This window comes from Ursus americanus, chromosome 1, assembly GCF_024610735.1.
Source record: "Ursus americanus isolate L20-20 chromosome 1, mUrsAme1.1.p, whole genome shotgun sequence".
NCBI classification, from domain to species: domain Eukaryota; kingdom Metazoa; phylum Chordata; class Mammalia; order Carnivora; family Ursidae; genus Ursus; species Ursus americanus.
This window is the reverse complement of record NC_142127.1, coordinates 75,299,979-75,317,627: the sequence shown is the minus strand read 5'-3', so window position 1 is coordinate 75,317,627 and position 17,649 is coordinate 75,299,979. Positions and strand designations below refer to the sequence as shown.

Sequence of the window (17,649 nt, the reverse complement as noted above, 5' to 3'; positions counted from 1 at the left end):
AAAAAAGAACCACCATTGATTAAGAAGTCTTAAAACCTAAAGGTGACTGTGTATTACAAAACAAACCCAAAAAACAAAAAAAGAAAGAAAAGAAAAAAAAAGAAAAGGAAACAGAAACTAAGACAAGATGACATTGAGGATTAAGAAAGAGGTCAGGGGTATCTCTATTAAACATCAAACTGGGGGTGCCTGGGTGGCTCAGTCAATTGAGCATCCGACTCTTGGTTTCCACTCAGGTCACGATCTCATGGGTCGTGGGATAGAGCCCGAGCTGGGCTCCGCGTTCAGTGGGGAGACTGCTTGAAGATTCTCTCCCTCTTCCCCTCCTGCTGTTTGTGTGCATGCATGCACTCTCTCTCTAAAAGAAGTAAATAAATCTTTTAAAAAAATAAACATAAAATTGAAGCTTCTTAATTGTGAGATATTAAACACATTACCTGGGACAGGTGGAATCTTTCTTGGGAAGGCTCAAAATAAACATAGAGCATTAGACAGTAGAAGGTCAGACTGGGTGTCTAGACCTTGGTTCTAATCTTTGTTTTCTTACTAACTTCCCATGTGATCCTTAGTAAGCAGCAGTGTGTAGTGGGAAGAGTAGGGCTTAGGGGTCTGACTTGAAGTCAAACCTGGGCTCTCCCACTTACTAGCTGTGTGATTCTGAGCAATTTCCTTCGCCTCTCTCAGTCCCAATTTTCTAATATGTAATGTGAGGGTAATAACTCCAGCCTCACCAGTTAGTCTACCAATTGAATGAGAACTTGTATAAAGCACATACGTGCCCAATAAATGACAGCCACTATTCTTCCCGGGGTGTCAGGGATGCAATCTTTGTAATGAAGATATGGAAGAGCAAGTCTCTGAGATCCTCTCCCGCTCAAAGGGTCTCTAATTTTGTCCTTTAACTCTTTCCAGGATCTTCTCTAATGCACTGGAATCCCTTGAGGACATCTTTGAGCATGGGTGTCAGGGATGCAATCTTTGTAATGAAGATATGGAAGAGCAAGTCTCTGAGATCCTCTCCCGCTCAAAGGGTCTCTAATTTTGTCCTTTAACTCTTTCCAGGATCTTCTCTAATGCACTGGAATCCCTTGAGGACATCTTTGAGCGTGGAAGATGAGTGAGTGTGTTCTGGAAGACACATCCTAACTTCTTGTTTCTTACTGTACTGCTTAAGTACTGAATAATAGAGAGGGTGATCTGAATTAGGTTACAAACTCATAAAGGCAGAAAAGAGAGGTCTGGCTCATAATCTCCCTTCCTTCCCATCCCCTGAAACTTTGCCTCTAGAATGACAGAATATTCTGGCTAAATTTTGAGTAGACAATAAAAGCGAGAACAGAATAGACTTGAAATTATTAGCATATAAAGCATGAAACTGAATTTCACTAGTATGTGATAAAGAATGTTTAAATTGGGGCACACGGCTGGCTTAGTCTGTGGAGCATGAGACTCTTGATGTTGGGGTTGTGAGTTTGAGTCCTATGTTGGGGGTAGAGTTTACTTAAAAAAAAGAATGTTTAAATTATTGCAAGAAGCCATACAATAAGGAATAAAAACCATGATGGAACAGGAGTCAGGATTGTGCCACCGTTGTTAAAAAGAGGACAACCTCACTATGATGTTAGATGGTATTAAGAGGAGGATGACATTCCTCTCCCTGGATGTCCTTCCTACCCAACCATCCAGAACCCAGCATCTTTGAAGGCCCACCCACAAAGCCATCATGGATCCCCAGAGCTGGAATTAATCTCACCTTCTTTGAATGCCCAGAGCACTTTACACTTGAACTGTGGCTGTTTATATACTTGTCTCATTTCCTTAAGGACTATAAGCTCTTTGAGGACAGACTCTTTGACTAATTCATTTTTGTATTACTCGGTATCATACTAATGATCCTCAGTAAATCTTTAATGAATGAACCGGAACAGAATTCTCCCACTACATTAGAAGTCTGAGTCTGCAGTGGGTCCGTAGTCTCAGAGATAAGCAAAATAATTGGAACAGGTCAGAATAGAATAATGGAACAAAAATGATTAAAGAGTGAGAGAAACAGAATCTACATTGGGGGGAAGGGAAGCCAAAGTAATTCAGCCTAGAGAAGTGAGCTTTGGAAAGTGATATCAAGGGATCTTCAAATATATTAAAGAGGTAATTAAAAGAAGGCCTGAAATTCTTTTATTGGAGCAAAACAAAAAATTACTCAGATGTTAATGGGGGCAATATGGATAAGGCCTGCTGAAGAGCTTCCAGAATATAGACACTAGGGTGTGATGCATGGGAGGGGGCAATGCCATGCCTTCTATGCCTGCAAGTAAGAAAGCATTTGATGATGACAGAGACTCTAGTGAGTCGTTTTTGCAAAATTACTTGTGAAACAATTATAAGCTTTCAAGTTTTAGGATTTTTTTTTTTTTCTTTTTCTAAGATGCTGAAACCTGTTTTAAAGGAGAAGGGGGATTTAGTCTAGGAAGGACTGGGAGAGACTCAAGTCTGGGATTTGGAAAGCAAAATGGGACCAACCCACAGAGAGAGACAGCCTTTGATGTCCTGACGATCAAGGACCATGGCTTAAGGACCAGACTCTTAAATCACGTGGCATTTACTGCCCCAGATTAAAAAAAAAAAAAAAAAAACAACTTCTGTGGATCAGCGTCTGTGGTTCAAAATGGCTAGCTTCCAAAATCAGTCTTAACTTTCCAAGGGTAACGTTTGGAAGTCTCCCTGCAAGAACAGAGTGGAGCCAGTTTCTAGAAAGGGCAGCTTAATGATTTTCTACTCCCCCCACCCCCAAATCATTAAACAGTGTTCCTCTCCCGGAGCCCAAGTTCATGCTGAGGGCAAAGGGAATTAAACGAAGAAGCGGAGCCTGCAGCTAAGGTGAGAGAGTTGCCAAGGACCTAAGTTTAGGTTCTCGCTGCCCCAGCTGACATTCTGCGCTGCTGGCTCAGCCATGGGGACCACAAGTGTGGTTGCGAGCCGGTGACCGACACGGGAGAGCATCCCCCTGGCCATCTGCAAAAGCAATTAGTTTGCTGTTGGGTGTGTTTTGAAAGAGACTACCACTAATTTCTCCATCAACACATGTTTCTTCAGGTGTTCAGGAGTCAATAAGGGAAAATGTCAGTGCTTGGCTGAAGTTCCCACATGCTGCTGTTCTAATATTCATGCTTCTCCACTTCAGAGTGTGCTCCAAAAGGGAGCTAACCTTGGAAACCTTGGGGTTTTCATGGCGAGTACCTCCCTGCTTCCTCTGGCCGTGAGCTTACTGCCACCACCTAGGGAAAGTCTCAGCTTTGGCTAAATATCCATGCGTACAGGGGATCAATTCCTGCCCATCATGGGGAATTTCTCTGCCACTCTTGCACTGGGATTTAGGCGGTCCCTCCACTCTTCACATATTTCCCAGCCACAGGTTTCATGCTCAGATTGTCTTCTTCAGAGGGCAGACAATAAGAGCTGGCATCTCTCAGATCAAAGGGGAAACGGAATATATTTTAAAGTGACAACTTTGTTATCCTACAACCAGAATAATAAAATGATATAAATATAAGCTCCTAAATGCTTCCATACTGAAATGCCACCAGAGAGCAAAATCTCCTGCATAATTATGGCAAGGAAACTCTCTTTACAAACCACTCACAAGAGCATGTCTTATTTTGGCACAATTCTTATGCCTGGGGCAGCCCACCAGGGAGACAGAGATTGTGCGTCCCTGCAGGTTGGGAACCGTGATAACTGTCTGGTGCTCTCTCTCTGCAAAGGAGGCTCTTAATAAAGGCTAATTGCCACGGGCAATGAAAAAGGAGGCTGGCACTGCCAGGCCAAGGGAGCGTACCCTTAGTAGACATGTCCTTGGTAAGGGCTGCTGCTGTCAAGGTGTGCAACTGGCCCCAGCTGCTCTCGATTCCTCTGTTTCTCTCCTATTTTCCTGGTGGCTTTGCTTTCCCTGTCTGCTTGTCCCACGTCCTATCTGTTGGTCTGTCTCTCTGCTGATTTCTGCAACCCCTCCCACATGCACACATACATACACACGCCCGGTCCCCACCACCCCCTTCCCTGTCTCTTGGTGCTGGCCCTTTCATCTTCTCCCTCGGGGATTCGAGATGTCGCTGCAGGAAGTGCTTGTCGGCCGAGGCGGCAGCAGCAGAGCCCTGTGGCTTTGACAAACCTCATTTAATTGGGAGGAAGCCAGGAGAATTTGAAAGAACTGAAACATCCACGAAACTCCTTTTATCAGGCATAATTTAAACTCTGCATGGAAAAACCCCTATATGTATAAAGAAAAGTCAACTTCCCTCCTGCTGTGAGCACTCCTCTGCTCCCCCCCAGTGCAGGCAGGCTCCTGCAAGATTCCATCTTTTCATTTTTCTAAAAGTGTCAAAGTAGATTTGGGCTCTGTGGCTGGGTGAACAGAGAAGGAATACAGATGGGTCTCTCTCTTACACCCGCACATGGGTGTGCGTGCTCGCACGCACGCACACACACACACACACGCAGCAGATCCCCTCTGTTGGTGGCTCTGCTTCAGATGGCATCAAAACCCAAGTTTCTAACAACGCATCAGTTTGGACAGTAGCTGTTGCTTGCTAGTTACTTTTTATCAGGGCAAAGCTTGTGCCCAGGATATTTTGAAGGTCCCCAGTGGTTCTCAGTATGTAGAATAATAGATCTGGAGGAGGGCCAATGAGGGGAGTCTCGTTGAGTGGAGAGAAGGGAGTGTGAGTGTGTAAGAGTGTGAGTGTGAGTATGCATGTGCGCGTGCACTCCTGAACATGGGTGTTTGCCTGAAGTGGTAGTTAGAAGTCCCAGGCCCAAGAGAAGAAAGCTTAAGAGGGATCTAGGGGCTTAGACTGGGAACAGTGTATTGGGATGGGAATAGGGGAGAAGATGTGGGTACAGTGGGAGTTAGGGTACTGGAAAGGGAGTAAGAATTGTAGGTTGCCTGGAATGTCTTTTGTTCCACCCATATGCCAAACAGCGCCCCTCCCCTCCTTCCAAATTCCAATCCAGATTCACCTCTAGTCCAAACTCTCGCATTTGAGTTATTCTAGTTCCTCCCAAGAATTGCCTTGAGCACACAGATATTCTGTGAACATCTGTAGCTGATTATGCACAGACTTTAGCTGTTTAGATATGATTTGTGCTAATATGTGTACAAGGGTGCCCTGTTTCCTCTTCCTCACCCCTTTTCCTCCCACGCCATAGGATCCTTGAGGTCAAGGACAAGCCTCTTTTTTCCCTCAATTTTTATAGCACTTAATATGTTCTTGACACTTAATGGCAACTTAATAAATCCTGATGACTAACTCTTCCTACAGGGTTAAGTAAGACATTAACCCCAGTTGTATGATTATAGTTATTTTTGGAGATCCTAAATAACTCATTTTAATAATAAAATGCCTCAAGAAGTCCCAAACTCAGAGCTTTGGGCTGTGGCAGGACAATGTCCTAGATACAGTGGAGCTATGTTTGCAGACCCTGGAGGCTTTGGCCAGACTGTATGTCCAGGCCTCTTGGGCAGCAGCTCCTCACTCTGTCCTGATTGTCACCCCACATGCCATCTCAGGTCCCTCTTCCCAGTCTGAACCCCTACAACTTCTGTTTAGCTTTCTTTTCTCCCACGTAGGGCTTCTAAAAATTGTTTTCAGGGACCCCTGCATGGCTCAGTTGGTTAAGCGTCTGCTTTCAGTTCAGGTCATGATCCCAGGGCCTTGGGATCGAGTCCCACATCGGGCTCCCTGCTCAGTGGGGAGCCTGCTTTTCCCTCTGCCTGCTGATCCCTCTGCTTGTGCTCTCTCGCTCTCTTTGACAAATAAATAAATAAAATCTTTAAAAAAATTGTTTTTAGTTGCATAGTGATTGTTTCCAAAGAAACCCCACCTAAGGATGGTCCCCCCGAACAGCCAGGCCATGACCACACTGCCCACATCCTCTGCCTAGCCCTTCCTGGCCACATTCTGAGAAACATGAGGAGAGCTCCAGCCACATGATCCCTCAGCAGATTTCAGATTTGGAGGATGACTTCAGGCCCAGGCAGCAAGGCTGAATTCAGGGTAACTTGTGTTTCCCCGTGGGCGTTGGGCCTGGGAGGACACTCCCCTCCCCCCAGCGCCCCACCAGGCACTTCCTTCAGCAGCATCAAATTACCAATCAAGGCAGGCCAGCTCTCCTCTTGTGACATCTCCATGTCACCTATCATCTTACTCTCTATGGAGAGAGAAGGGGGTTGTTGCAAACTCTGGTTTTGCTTCTCCTGGCAGATACTGGGGAAAACAAACAACTCAGAGGCGACTTTCATCTCATCCAATTTCTAAGACTGTCTATGTGAAATGTGTGGATCATTACAAGGAGGTCTGTGTCACCTCAACCCACCAGTGCTTTAGAGTTTTAGAGACTCTCGTAGAAAACTCAGACAAGATTGGGTCCCCTCTTGCTTCTCCCAGGTAAATCGGCCCCGAAACTCATTTCTGGTTGCAAATACTACAGTTCCCCAGGGCTCAGAGAAAACACTTAGACACTGAGACTTACATGTGTGCATGTACACACACACACACGCGCGCGCGTACTCCTTTACTCACCGTTGGGAAGCTGGTGCAGCTGAGATGGCAGGGCACTAAAATAGTCATGAACCAGGGCCTCCTGGGCAGAGACGCGGTCTCTAGGAAAGCCTCTCAGCATTTGGGAGGCCAGGTCTTCAGCCTCGGGAGCCCGGCCCAACCTGGAAAAGTGGAAGAGAAAAATAGTTACTCCAGAGGCCTCCCTTCTAGAAAAATAAAGGGGGAAAGAAGAAAAGTAGAGAGAAGGAGATGGCTGGAAGAGTTTCAAGTAGAATTTTCCTGGGATTAGTAAAGTTGATGGCAAGTGGAAAAATAACCCCCCACTGGAACGCTTACCTATCCTCACTATGCTCTCATTCAGCCACCAGCTCCCCACTGGCTCTGGGTACTATGTATATATACGTAAAGGACCCAGAAATATAATTATAGAAGCAGAAATGTGTAATTAAGGATACTGCTTTGAGGGACAGTGCCCACCAAGCAGAAAAGCCCAATTGGATATATGTTCCAAGGGCTGCAAGCATAGCATTCTGGAGGGGAGGAAGGGAAAGAAGTAATTTTGGAGGGTGAAGCTTGGGTGGAAAACACCCTTATTTACAGTGTTTCTGAAGCTCAGCCCCCACAGTATTACCTAAGAAGTGCTCTTGGTTCCCCCTGAGATGCGGCAAAGAGAGAGATAACTAAGTGCCCAAATTATAGTAAGGACAAATCCTCAAGTTGACCTGTGTTGAGTTGTAAATTTGGAGATGAGCAAATCTGTTAGTTGAACAACTACCATGTGCTAGTAGGTGATTGGCTCTGGAAGACACAAGGAAGACTGTGCCTTCTGACAGCTTAGTCTAGGGGAGGAGTCGGACACTAAATCATCATAGAGACGCATAAATACCTGTGCAGAAAAGGCCCAGATACCTGACTTAGAGTGGGAAGAGCTGGTCAGGGAAGGCTTCCCCGAGGAAGAAGCATTTGAGCTGAGTGTTGAGGGCAGGGGAGAGGCAGGTAGTGCAGGTTGAGATCTGTGTGTTCAAAAAGACCCCGGGGATGAGGGGAGAAGAGTGAATTTAAGGAGAGGAGGAAAGGCCAGTTGGCTGGCCTAGGACCAAGGGAGAGAGGGGACGGATATGAAGCTGGGAGGGTGGCAGGGGCTGATCCTGCTGGACTCGTGAGTCTTAATTTTCCTATTTACTTATAATGCTTGAAAGTTTTTGCTAATCTAGTGCCAATCATTTAAGTACATCCATCTCTAGAGCCCACAGTCAGGTTTACAAGTGGAAAGCCATGAGACAGAAAACTGCAGATTCCAGGAGGCAATTAACCACAGGACTGATGTCTGACATTCAGAATTAGGTTGCATGGCCACGCAAATCCCCAATTAAGCAAAAATAAATGAGCTTATTTAATGTCGAATATACATACCAACCTAAATAGACAAAGAACTGATACCCTGCCCTTCCTGGGTGCCCAGATGCAGTAATGCTGGAAATCCTGGCCCAGAGTTGTAAGTTGCCTAATTTTTGCATAAGATTTACCTAAGAAACTTTTAGGTATCTGATTCCCATGACATAAAACTGTTTCTACAAACAGATAACTTTACCCTCAAACTTAGCAGTCATTGCTTCATAGACTTAAGATAGAGGAAAATTTGCAAATCCCCAGTCCTTGCCAATTTCCAGGCTAGTTAAAAGAGAAGGGAACATGGGGTGGAGGCCTGCTCATTAGCTTGAGGCCTGAGAAAAGGCCAGAGGTATTTTCTCCATCCGGGCTGTCTTGCCCAGGCACAGGTTTTCAGGGCCAATGAAAGGGGGGTTTGGAGTGGGGGAAGGTGGTGTAGATCACTAGGGCCTAATTTCAATCTGAAGGGACATTCAAGGAAAATCTTGTGAAAAAAATTTTTATATAGTCCACCCTTGCTATAGGGGGTGGGGTGAAATGTGTGCCAAAATCATGACCTGAGCCCACTCCATGAAACTCCAGGGGGTGCACGGGTGGGTAGGTGTTGATGGTGGGGGGGTGGTGATGCATCTCTCAGCTTCCACCTCCACAATCCCACCCCAGTCAATGGTTGGTTCTCTCCACACAGTCCTACACATTGGTTTACAATAATAGAATCGTTACAGAATTGCTCTGTAGACGGGAGCTGCAATCTCATTGGACAAGGAAGGCCAGGTGACCTATTTTGAACCTGTGTTAGCATGGCACACATACTTTTTGTATTTAGACTGTGGTTATGTTGGGTGGCTGGGAAAGCCAGGAAAGGAAGTAGTAGGGACTCATATAAGAAGAACTGGCTTTTCCCACCAGATGGATAAAAGAAAGGAGAGTAGGTACTGATCAGCAATATGAAGACTTCTTTTTTAGGACTTTCCTTTTCAACTAACCCAACCCTTCCCTCAAGACTGTATCAAGGCTTTTAGTGGGGCCAGCCTTTGTTCCAGTCTCATGGCTTCTAGGCTATGACTGCTACCACCCATTTCTCCTGCTCCTTCCTCTCATGGGCCAAGTGCGTGTTGATCTTCCCTGTCTAAACCACGTCTGTGCCCTCCTGAATATGAGCCTTTACTAGCAGCACTGACAGTGGGACCATCCAGTCTGGCCAAGAGTTCTGCTACCTCTTGTGATTGGCATATTGCATTCTCATTTGGGAGCTGAGAAAAGAGCTCCGGGAATGCAAATGTTGCTTCTTTGGGCACAGATGTCAATTTACTTCCATGTTTGTATCGTCTGCTTCTTTCTGCCATCTATAATCTTACTTACTATCCACTGCCTTTATTGTCACATTTCTGTAATTTGCTACCTCCTCTAACTCTTGCTAGGACAATTCTTCACTGGTTATAACCACTTTGGAAATGAAAGTTGGCATGAAAAGTGACATTAACGAAAGTTAATTTGCCTACCAGCACCTTTCCATATAGACTAGATGTTAATAAATATTATGTGTTAGAGGGAAACAAACCATCAGAGACTCTTAATGGTAGAGAACAAACTGAGGATTGATTAAGGGAGGTGGACGGGGGATGGGGTAACTGAGTGATGGGGATTAAGGAGGGCACTTGTTATGATGAGCACTGGGTGTTGTATGTAAGTGATGAACCACTGAATTCTATTCCTGAAACCAACATTACATGGTATGTTAACTAACTAAAATTTAAATTAAAAATTGAAAAAAAAAGTATGTGTTAGGCTTGTGATGTTAAATACCAAACATGCCAGGAGCATCTTGCAGAGTTAAGAGAACCCACCCATCCAATTAATGAGAGTCTGTTAGTAAAGAGAAAAATATTCTCTGATGAATCCCTCCTTCTAGTAACATTTCTAGGAGCAGGAAGTGTTCCATTGTCAACATAATACATGTTTATTGTAGAACACTTAGAAAATGTAGAGAAAGAAAATTAGAACTATCCCATCACTCTGAGATAACCCCCTTCACTTAAAGATAATCACTATTGCTTTGATGTTCAGTTTTTCTTCTTTAGTCCTTTATTTTTAAGTGGATACAAATGAGACTGTACTCTACATGCTGTTACACCCTACTTTTCCACTTGACTATCTTGATCATCTTCCCAGGACTTTGAACAGCCTTCTAGGAGATAATTTTAATAGCTACATAGCATTCTGTTATGTGGGCATACCATAATTTTCATAGTTGTTTCCTTGTTTCAAAGTTGTTTTCCTTTTTGTTAGGGGGTGAGAGGCTACCGTGAAAATCATGCTGTGACATCCTCAGTGAGAAATCTTTGTGTACCTGCACAATGATTTCCTTAGTATAAATTCTGAGAATTGATCCCCAGGTTGAGGGACATACAACATGTTCAGGTATTTGATTAAGAATACTAGCTAGTTGTACCAATTTCCACTTCCTCCAGCAGTCTGGGAGAGTTCCTGTCTCTGTGTCACGGAAAACAAATTCATTCCAGCAGACCTGAATTGCCACAGACTTTGTCGCTTATAAAAGTTGCTAAAAGAGGGGCGCCTGGGGGCGCCTGGGTGGCACAGCGGTTAAGCGTCTGCCTTCGGCTCAGGGCGCGATCCCGGTGATCTGGGATCGAGCCCCACATCAGGCTCCTCTGCTATGAGCCTGCTTCTTCCTCTCCCGCTCCCCCTGCTTGTGTTCCCTCTCTCGCTGGCTGTCTCTCTCTGTCGAATAAATAAATAAAATCTTTAAAAAAAAAAAAAAAAAAGAGGGGCGCCTGGGTGGCGCAGTCTTTAAGCGTCTGCCTTTGGCTCAGGGCGTGATCCCGGTGCTCTGGGATTGAGCCCCACCTAGGAGCCTCCTTCTTCCTCTCCCACTCCCCGTGCTTCTGTTCCCTCTCTCGCTGGCTGTCTCTCTCTGTCAAATAAATAAATAAAATCTTAAAAAAAAAGTTGCTAAAAGAATTCAAATTGTAAATCAATCCTACTGGAAGTGCTGGGTGTGAGGACATCCACATTTAATTTTAGAAGTCCAGAGTAGAAACACAAACAAGAAAAAATGAAAATCAGGCTTTGTGGTTGCGTGAAGCTCCATCCACTGGCCATCACGAGAGGCATCTACAATCTGGTGCTTCTCCAGGGCCTGAGGCAATAACCTTGATTTCCCAGCACAGCCTGGCTCTGGGTATAAAATTCCCACTGCTATGACTGCCATTTACCTTTCCAGTGGAAGGGTGTTATCTGTTTGCAGCTCAAGGCTGGTCGTTGTCAGTTCACCTGGGTTCTTTGTTCTTTTCCCTTAGATCCACAGAAAGAGGAAAACGAGCAGAGATAGTGTGGGCGCTATTTTTTTTCAATTTTTCAATTTGTTTTTATTTTGAAGTAATTTTAGGTTTGCAGAAGATTTGCAGGGATAGTCCCCAGAGTTATATGTTTACCAGCTTCCCCTAACGTTAGCATTTTACATAAGCATAGTCAAATGATCAAAGCTGAGCAATTAATATTGGCACAATGCTGTTAACTAAGCTGCAGGCATTATTCAAATATCACTGTCCCCCCCCCCCCCCAGTAATGACCTTTTTGTTGTTATTCCAGGAGAGTGGGTACTTTTTTGATATTGCCAGTTTAGGACATGGTAAAGCAGGCACCTACAATAAGAAATATATCCAACACTAGCAGGAAACAACATCAAGGAAGCTGTCCATTACCTTCCAATCGATCTGACAAGTGGGTGTGTACCTACTAGGCCCCTATCTATCTGGTCACCACCAAACCCCAGGCAATGCTCTGAGGTGTATGCATGGCCCATGCACGGCTCTTCTGTACCTTGCAGAAATCTTGCAGAAAAGCCAGTGATACCTCAGCTCCTCTTTATCCATCACACTTGCAACCCGACTCAGTTGACAAAGTCACAGAGCCCTGTGTACCAGGTGAACCTGGGCTCCACCTTGCTTAGCCTGGTGACCGTGGCCAAGTTACTTCACTTCTTAGAATTTCAGTTTCCACCTCTTGGAACTGGGACTTTGGTTTGTGAGGAAGAAATGAAATAATACATTGCAAACATTCCACGGAGGGTTAGTTCAGTGACAGAGTCCTTCTCGGAGCCAAGAATTTTCGCGTGTGATCATCTAGACCAGTGTTGTCCAACAGAACTTTCCATGATGATGAAAATACTCCAGTTCTGCCCCATCCGATATGTTAGCCACTACTACATGTGGCTGTTGGGCCCTTGAAATGTGACTAGTGCAACTGAGCAACTAAATTTAAATTTTAATTTTAATTACTTTAAATTTAAATGGCCACGTGTGGCTAGTGGCTACTGTATTAGGCAGCACGTCTCTAGATATTATCCTTGATTTGAAGATGTGAGCAAAGAGAAGCCAGAAGTCTGAGCTAAGACAAAGGTACAGCTGGGACGAGACAATGGGCAGAGGTGGTGGGTCTTGTGTGTGGTCAGAGATGCCAGAGGGATACTCAGTGAGTCCAAGTCCTGCTCAGCCTAGAAGGAAGGGCTGGTGCAGTGATAGCAGGGGGCTCTGGCACTTTCTTTGGCCCATGCAACAATGCCAACAGCAGCCTCATAGGGTATTGAGGTGGCTTGCAGGTTTGGAGTTACCATTTATTTTGGAAGCCAACAGTGAAATGAAAGAAAGCCTCAGGGCAGTGCTAATACCCAAATATCTCTAGCTGGGGTCGGGGAGCCTGACTATGCTGGCAAGAGAAAGTTTGCACATCTTGCATGAAAGGGTAAACAGCTGGTTCCGGGGGACCTGTCTCCAAAACAAGGGGGGGTTTCAGGTGACACAGTGAGCTTGCAGATAAGAGCAGAGAGCGCAGCCCTCCTGAGAAGACCTGTCCCTCCCAACAAGAGGTCCTTGGTAGCCCGCAGCTCTATATTCTGACCTCTCTGTGCTCTGATGTTCACTCTACATGGAGGCTTTTTAAAAAATGCATGAACAGTAAGCATGAAAAAAATCAAACAAAATTCGGTTGGGTTAAACCCTACCACATTTTCAGGGAAGAACAACGTTCAAACATTCAGTTAGGATCTCTCCCTTCTCCCCACCTGCGAGAGTGTGTTTTTCTTTGACATTTGAGCTGTTTCCCCTGTCTCTGACGTTTTCCTCACTGCCCTTTTTGCCTCCTCACTGAAGCAAAAAGAACAGAGCCTCGGCTAATTACTCTCAGATCAAATAATACTGGTTATTGTAATTGGTCATTGTCCGAAAACACTGAGTTCTTCTTAGCCCTGAGGTTGCCTGGCACGGCTTAGTTAGCTAACTATTCCGGGAATGTCTCTATTATCTGTTTTACTTTGTAAAAGAAACTAGGGATTTGTTGAAAGCTGGTAATAAAAGTCTGCCCTGGTCTGAGCCGAGACTGCGTGGAGAGGGCCTGGGAAAGCATGACCTTCATGAATCAAGTTGCCCCCCCCCTCCAATAGCCACTCAATGATGTTATTTGGTTTCTCTGTGTTGGAGAATAATAAACCCACTAGGTTTTCTTGCAGGCCAACACTCCCTCATTCTCAGGGCCTCGGGCATGGTCGAGGGGCACAAAACAATTTTAATGACCAAACTCACTGAAAGTAAAATGGTTCATAGAGAAAAACTAACACACTCACAGGTGGCTGGCTCTCCCAGAGGCATCTTCCTGGGCCCTATGGCCCCCAGAGATCCAGGTGCTCAGGGGCTGTGTGTTCAGTGGACTGAGGTCCAGGGGACTGAGGCCCTGCTTGAAAGAGAAATTTTCCAAGGTGGTGCTTACCTGTTCCAGACATTTTGAAGGCTTTGAGGCTTAGGCAGTGGGAACCATTCTGGAAAGCATACACAGACACATTAAAAACCAAAAACAACCCTAAAATCCTAGTGCCAAAACATTATTAAAATTCTACATGTTCTTCTCAGTTTGGGCAAAGAGAGTTCAGGCATCAGGTAGGCAGAGTGGCCTCTTCTCACTCTGAATTTTCATGATTCTGTGAAAGGTCACTATTATGGGTTGAATTGTGTCCCCCTAAAATTGATACATCAAGGTACCTCAAAATCTGATCTTATATGGAAATAGGTCATTGCAGTTATAATTGGTTAAGATGAGGTCATGGGTGTGGGCCCTAATCTAATATGACTGGTGTCCTCATAAAAAAAAAAAGGGAAATTTGGACACAGAGACAGACACGTATAAGAGAAACGACACAAAAGGACCCAAAGGGAAGACAGCCATCCACAAGCCAAGGAGGGGGACCCAGAACAGATGCTTCCCTCAGGGCCCCCAGAAAGGAACAACCCTGCCAACACCTCAACTTTAGATCTATCTAGCCTCCCGCACTGTGAGACCACAAATTATGTGGCTTAAGCCACTCAGAGTGTGTGGTACTTAGTTATGGCAGCCCTAGCAAACTAATACAGTCACAATATTCACGGAAGTCAGCACACATTTATTCAACATCTACTGTGTGCAGAACATGTACCAAGTGCTGGGGAGAATACAAAAGAAACCAACAGAAACCTCCCCACGCTTGCAGAGCCCACAGTTCATTTGAGAACAAAGCATGCGTGTGTGCGCACAACACGTGAAAAGTCAGGTGATGAGCTCAAAAGTGGTAAAAGGGAATGGGACTAATTTTATATGTCACTTGCAGTAAAAATGGAAGTGAATTTTGGCTTGAATAATCCAAGGTGAATGATGATAAGATCTGTCATTTTCTTTGGAGCACTCTTTACAACACATGAATAACGGATGAACACATCTATTTCTATTATTCTTGGTATTGACACTATTTAACCCAAAATAAAACAACCATAAAAAGGGACAATTTCCTCATTTATTCAAGAAGTACTAACTGAACGCTTACTCTATGTAAGGGGGTAAGAGAAGCTGCAGGGCTATAAGCTGAAGCTCCTTATCAGATCTCTCTATTTCCTGCTCCAAATTGAGAAAAGAGTATTTCAACTCTCATTTAAAGTGATGTTTCTGCCTTTTGCTTTTCTTGGGCCTGAAATGTATGTGTTTTGTTTTTAAAAGATCTCTTCTTCCAGCTCCTATAGGAATGGAATACACCAATGCTGTTTATTTAACAAAGAATTTAATCCTAGTTAGGCAAAAAAATGATTTTGATAATACTGATATATTCATGTCTGTATATGCATTTAAAAAAGACCTGGAAGACTCTTCATCTGATAATGATAATGGTTCTGGGGTTTACCCCTTTACTTCTGTGCTTATTAAATTATTTTTTATTAAAAAAACACATTATTTTGTAAACAAACAAACACATTATTTTGTAACTTCGAAAGTAAGTTCAATTAAAAATAGAATTTATAGTGCCAAGACTTGTAGAGTGAAAGGAGTGATCAAAGAAAGTGATTTCAGCAGAGTTTTCAAGGTCAGGTGTAATTAAATGAGAACGGCTCCGCTGGCGGTTTCATAGTCCCAAGTGGGCACAAAGGGAAGTGCTTGTATATACACCTTCTTTAGTATCTCTTCAGATGATTGTGCCTAAATTCAAATAACCAGTAAAGATAGATAAGAATATCTGGTATCTGTTTAGAATGTTTATTTCCAAACCACTTTCTGCTGCCTATTTACGGTTCCTCCCTGGCCAAAGAAAATTAAAATATTTCCTCATTCGGTCATCAACCAATTTCCAGTCAACATAATGAAATTCATTTCAGTGCTCTCCCATGTTTTGTTTTTCCCTTTCTAGAGCCCTATGCATTGTGTTTTGGGGGTCTTTAGTATTTTAAAACTATTTCCAACTTTAGCGTTGTTCTTGTGGGACGTGGATTTGGAACTGGCTGAGTCAGGGCTCCAACACTGCACCTTGGGTTCGCAACTTTGCAACTGTGGCTGCAGCTTCGCTGACACTTTAAGCAAGGTGGTTTAACCATCACCAGCCTGTTTCCTTAACCCAAGTTGGAGGTCATATTCGCCTCTCAAGGACAAAGTGATTCGTTGAATTTATTGGGATTTGTGAGATACTGAATGTAAAGTGACTGCCTCTGAACCCGAAACAAAATAAATCCAATTCTTTTCCTTCTTTTGAGAAGTGGTGGGCAATAGAAAGCCTGTGCGTTTAGGACCCTGGAGCTGGATTTTGAGCGCGTAGTGTGGCGCTTACTCGCCCTGTAACCTGGGGGTGTTGCTTGACCTCCCAGAGCCTCGGTGCATCTCCTCCTGCCCACAGAAGGGGGATGATTATAGGTCCTGCTCCATCGGGTTCTTGTGAGAATCAGGATGGTAAGCGTAACGTTAGTATTTCCTCACTCTTTGCCTCTTTTCTTTCTGCCTCTTCTCTGGTCTGATGTACCATGTTTTCCTCTCTCCCCTCAGGTGTTTCTGCCTTATGCTTCTCCTTCAATAACTTGCAATTTCATTGCACTGAAATTCTAATGCACTCCGAGCTCTAGTTCTTACAAGCCCCACATGATTTCTCCCCAGTCTTCAGCATGGGCTGGAGGTTTGCTTCTCAGCTGTGTGCTGTAGGAACACGAACATGGGCTAAGGTTCAAATCTCCCTTTGGCTTGTGAGCTCTGAGATTTGGGGGAAATTAACCTCTCTGGTTTAGTAATGCAGAAGTTTCCTAACCTGTAAAATGGGAATACTTTTCCAGTGGCTTGGGAGGATTAGATAAGATGAAGCACTTGGCATATAGTAGGGGCTCAACAAATGTTAGTCTTATTCTTTTTTCTCTTTTTTCCTTCTTGTTTTCATCTCTTACTGTGGAGAGGCAGCATGGTTAACACAGTGGTTCTCAAGCCAAGCTGCATAATTAGCCTCACCTGGGAGAGTTTTGAACCGAAAGGAACCCCTGGCTCCACCCTGCAGAGTCTGATTCAGTGAGCCTGGGGACAGCCCAGCATTGGCCTGTCGTTATGTTGTTATTATTGTTCTTAATAATCTCCAGATGTTTCTCGAGTGGCACCAAATGAGGCAGAAGGTGCTGGTCTAGCAAGTAGAGTAGGGTTGACCACTCATCAATGACTACCACACACTTTCTCTGAGGCTCATTGCCTCAAGTGAGCTAGTTGTAAAAATTCAGTTAATCAGGGTATATATAAATATTGCAGAACATAGTGTCTGATGCATACTTATGTTTTCAAGGCGGTGAAAGAGGAAGCATGACAAAGGGAAAAATCAGTCCTCAGAAATTCTGCCATTAAAGGCTGTCCTGCAAGAGTTGACCCCAGAGGCAATAAAATGACATTGAACTTGAGGTTCCATGTCTTGCCAGACTGCGTCTCTCTTCCCCCATCTGCTTTGTAGCTACATTAGGTCAGATGGAGGGATTGATGGGTCCAGGGTACACGCAGGTTGCTGTTTGTGCTTGTTTGTGGTCGGCCCTCCCACCCTCATGCAGATAACCTGATGCTGGGTGACCTTGCCTCTCTCCCATTGATTTTTCCCAGTAGTTAAGCTGCAAGCGATCAATGAGAGAATGATCCACAGATAGGCATTTTACACAGCACCATTTCAAGAGGTGTTTGTTTCTCTGGCTTCAGGAGCCTCTCAAAGAATAGGGCTCTAGGTAGCTTATTTTCCTTCTCTTTCCCAAAAAGATGGTGAAATCAATAGACCAAATTTTTTTCCATCTTTTCCTACTGCCTTTCTTTTAAAAAGAGTTCTCATTTGAATTCAATTGGAATCTGAGGTAGGAATAGCGAAGTAAGTTGCAAAAGGAAATTTAAA

General features: G+C 44.3%; 1 protein-coding gene and 1 long non-coding RNA gene across 4 annotated transcripts in view; one reads left to right on the top strand and one right to left on the bottom strand.

The window, feature by feature from the left end:
• The window catches only part of CDK15 (cyclin dependent kinase 15), a 78,266-nt gene that overhangs the window by 8,328 nt on the left and 52,289 nt on the right, over positions 1–17,649 (bottom strand). For both annotated transcript variants that reach the window (XM_087862720.1, XM_045806517.2), the window contains exons 11-12: positions 13,731–13,779; positions 6,579–6,718 (exon numbers count right to left, since the gene is read on the bottom strand). In XM_087862720.1, coding sequence (XP_087718846.1) covers positions 6,579–6,718; positions 13,731–13,779 — 189 coding nt within the window. The remainder of the gene's footprint in view (positions 1–6,578; positions 6,719–13,730; positions 13,780–17,649) is intronic.
• The window catches only part of LOC123798209 (uncharacterized), a 271,567-nt gene that overhangs the window by 220,759 nt on the left and 33,159 nt on the right, over positions 1–17,649 (top strand). The window contains exon 6 of one of the 2 annotated variants that reach the window (XR_015724739.1): positions 913–960. The exons of the other annotated variant lie outside the window; for it this stretch is intronic. This is a non-coding gene — a long non-coding RNA (uncharacterized LOC123798209). Of the gene's footprint in view, positions 1–912; positions 961–17,649 lie in introns of those variants that run through there. 2 annotated transcript variants of the gene reach the window in all.